The sequence below is a fragment of the Miscanthus floridulus genome, chromosome 7 (genome assembly GCF_019320115.1).
Source record: "Miscanthus floridulus cultivar M001 chromosome 7, ASM1932011v1, whole genome shotgun sequence".
In the NCBI taxonomy this organism is placed as follows: domain Eukaryota; kingdom Viridiplantae; phylum Streptophyta; class Magnoliopsida; order Poales; family Poaceae; genus Miscanthus; species Miscanthus floridulus.
The window spans coordinates 105,322,411-105,324,781 of NC_089586.1; the positions used below are offsets into that span (position 1 = coordinate 105,322,411).

At 49.1% G+C, this 2,371-nt stretch overlaps 1 protein-coding gene across 1 annotated transcript; it reads right to left on the bottom strand.

Annotated features, from left to right (window-relative positions):
* Nucleotides 1-990: 990 nt before the first annotated feature.
* LOC136464103 (uncharacterized) lies at nt 991-2,113 on the bottom strand. Its single transcript, XM_066463066.1, has one exon. The coding sequence runs from the start codon at nt 1,939-1,941 to the stop codon at nt 1,624-1,626; it is 318 nt and encodes a 105-aa protein (XP_066319163.1). The 5' UTR covers nt 1,942-2,113; the 3' UTR covers nt 991-1,623.
* Nucleotides 2,114-2,371: the final 258 nt, after the last annotated feature.

The following is a 2,371-nucleotide window of genomic DNA, read 5'->3' on the forward strand; positions in this document are numbered from 1 at the left end:
CCGGAGACTTGTGATCCTTTCCCTCTCTCGCCTGTTTGTAACCCCAACTGTAAACCAAGTGTCGGTAACACGAGCAGCAGCAAACTGGACGTAGGGACGTTCCGTCCGAACCAGTATAAACCCCTGTGTCCTCCGAGCACACCATCCGAGTCAGACGCGCAAATACAAATTTACTCGTCGGTGGTCCGAAAACACCGACAGTAAGCACTTAGGCATAGATTCAACTTCAAATCCTCCTATGAAGAGGCATGTTAGCAAGCTGTTTCTCGAGCAAACGTACTGCTACATTCGCTCCTTAATAAATCATCTTTTAAATCAAATTTTCTCAAATTTAATTAATTCTATACAAAAGAGTACTAACATATATGACACTAGAAAACCAGAAAAGTATAGCTTGACTCCATCAAATTTAAAAAAATTATTTTCAAATAACTATAAAAATAATTTATTCAGGAACGGTACAAGGTCCAAATATTATTTGGAAGCGTAGCCCTCCTGGATTAGGCGAAGACTTGTGGCCGCTGATATTTACGAAACAGGCGAAACTGGGCCATTCCCCCCCCCCCCCCCCTATCAACTACACACGAAAAAGAAAAGAAAGAAGACAACAATGCCACCAACAACACTGGCGGAGCGCCTTAGAGGCGAAACTGGGCCACCATTGCCCCCCCCCCCCCCCCCCCCCCCATATCTGCCAACACTTTACCATGTAGTAGTTATTCAATAATATAGATATGCTAATTAAGGTGGAAAGAAAGGTTGATACTTGATAGAATGCTAATCTTTTCTTTGCTATACGCAACTACTAATTTCAACTAAGACAAGATAATAAGAAAACAAACTAAAGCAGCAAATTTTTCCAATACATTAATTTGTACAAAATAATTTAGCCCCTTCTTGTTTAATCCCCACGCTCCGCCGCTGACCAACAAACTCTGAGTCGGTAAACAAGCACAAGAAAAGAATGGACCTTAAGATTCAAATAACTTCATTGAGTTCATTCTGAGTTTGACCTGCTAGGTTGTTCAGGAGTTTGTCAAAAACCTAAAAATCAAGCAAACAGGAAAGATGCCAGTAGCTGAATTCAGATTGATCTAAAATAAAGGAGGCATCCACATTTTATAAATCCATTTATCTTTGAATTATTTAGGCAAGAATGCAAGATCCGTACACTGAAATCGTAGCAAACAGCTAACAAGTCATGCTGCTAGACAGTTAGGCATCACGCTGATTAGAAGAACAACATTGGCCCAAGACGGAAACACTTCCTGTTTCAGATGACAAAACAGGTCAGGGCTTGCAACCAACTGTTCAGAAGGCGTGTTGATGCCCACGTCGCCGACGCTATCTATGTTGATCACGATCCAATTGGTTCATGTTTCTCGCAATCCAAAAGACGCGTGCATGACAAAGCTAAGGTCATAACATGCTCATATATCTCGGACTCTCTGTCTCATATCACAATTCACAAAACTCATCAGCACGCCCGTGATCATATATACAGATCTGCCGTCAAACACGCTACTTATGCACGGAAACAAGTGACTAGACGCGTACATTTTCCACCTTGCACAATACCAAAGGCAAGCGCCTGCGACAGGCTTCACCGCTTCAGCTTCAGCTTCACCAACCTGCAGCTGGATCGACGGGCCGGCGGCGCGCGTCGTTTGCCTCGCGTCGCCGTGCCGCGGCCGGCCCCGACCGGTTGGACTCCACGGCGCTGTCGGGAAGTGGCCGGTCGAGCGGGAGCGGGGCCGGGACCTGGCCGCGCTCTCCTTCGGCCTGCGGCGCCGGCGGGCGGCCGAGCCTACGGGACGCCTGGCGCACGTCGCTGCCGCCGAGCACCTGCTGGACGAAGGAGAGCTCCATGCGGTCCAGGAACGCCGCATGCCGCTCCTCCGTCCACCCCTCGGCGCGCGCCAGCGCCGCCAGATCGTCCATCGGATGGATCGGCACGCACGTACAACGGCCGGCCGAGGGTGTTGGATCTCCGCTTGTTCTTGCCCTGCCGCTGGAGAGTGGAGAATGTGGTGCCGCTGCTGGCCGAAATATCTAGCGACGAAGCTTAAGGCTAGCTGGGTGGCTACCTTATATAACGCCGTCACCGTGTAACTAATTACGACCTGTTGTTACCGGCAAGCCGGTGCTACTAACCGATCGACGCGTCAAAGTGACTTGGTCACGTCAGGGTGACAAGATTGGCGGGCCAAGAGGATAGGAACGCGACGCCAGGTGGATCAAAGCGTTGCAGAGAAGTTATTTTTCGCACGAAAGTGTGATATGGGGATCAAAAGCGCCCGCGCTTTTCTGACTTCAGCGCACGCTGGTGTTGGTTCCAACTTCCAAAGGGCCAGAGAAATATCTGGCCGGG

Coding starts and splice junctions, on each gene's coding strand:
- LOC136464103 (XM_066463066.1), bottom strand. CDS start 1,941: ATGGACGATCTGGCGGCGCTGGCGCGCGCCGAGGGGTGGACGGAGGAG.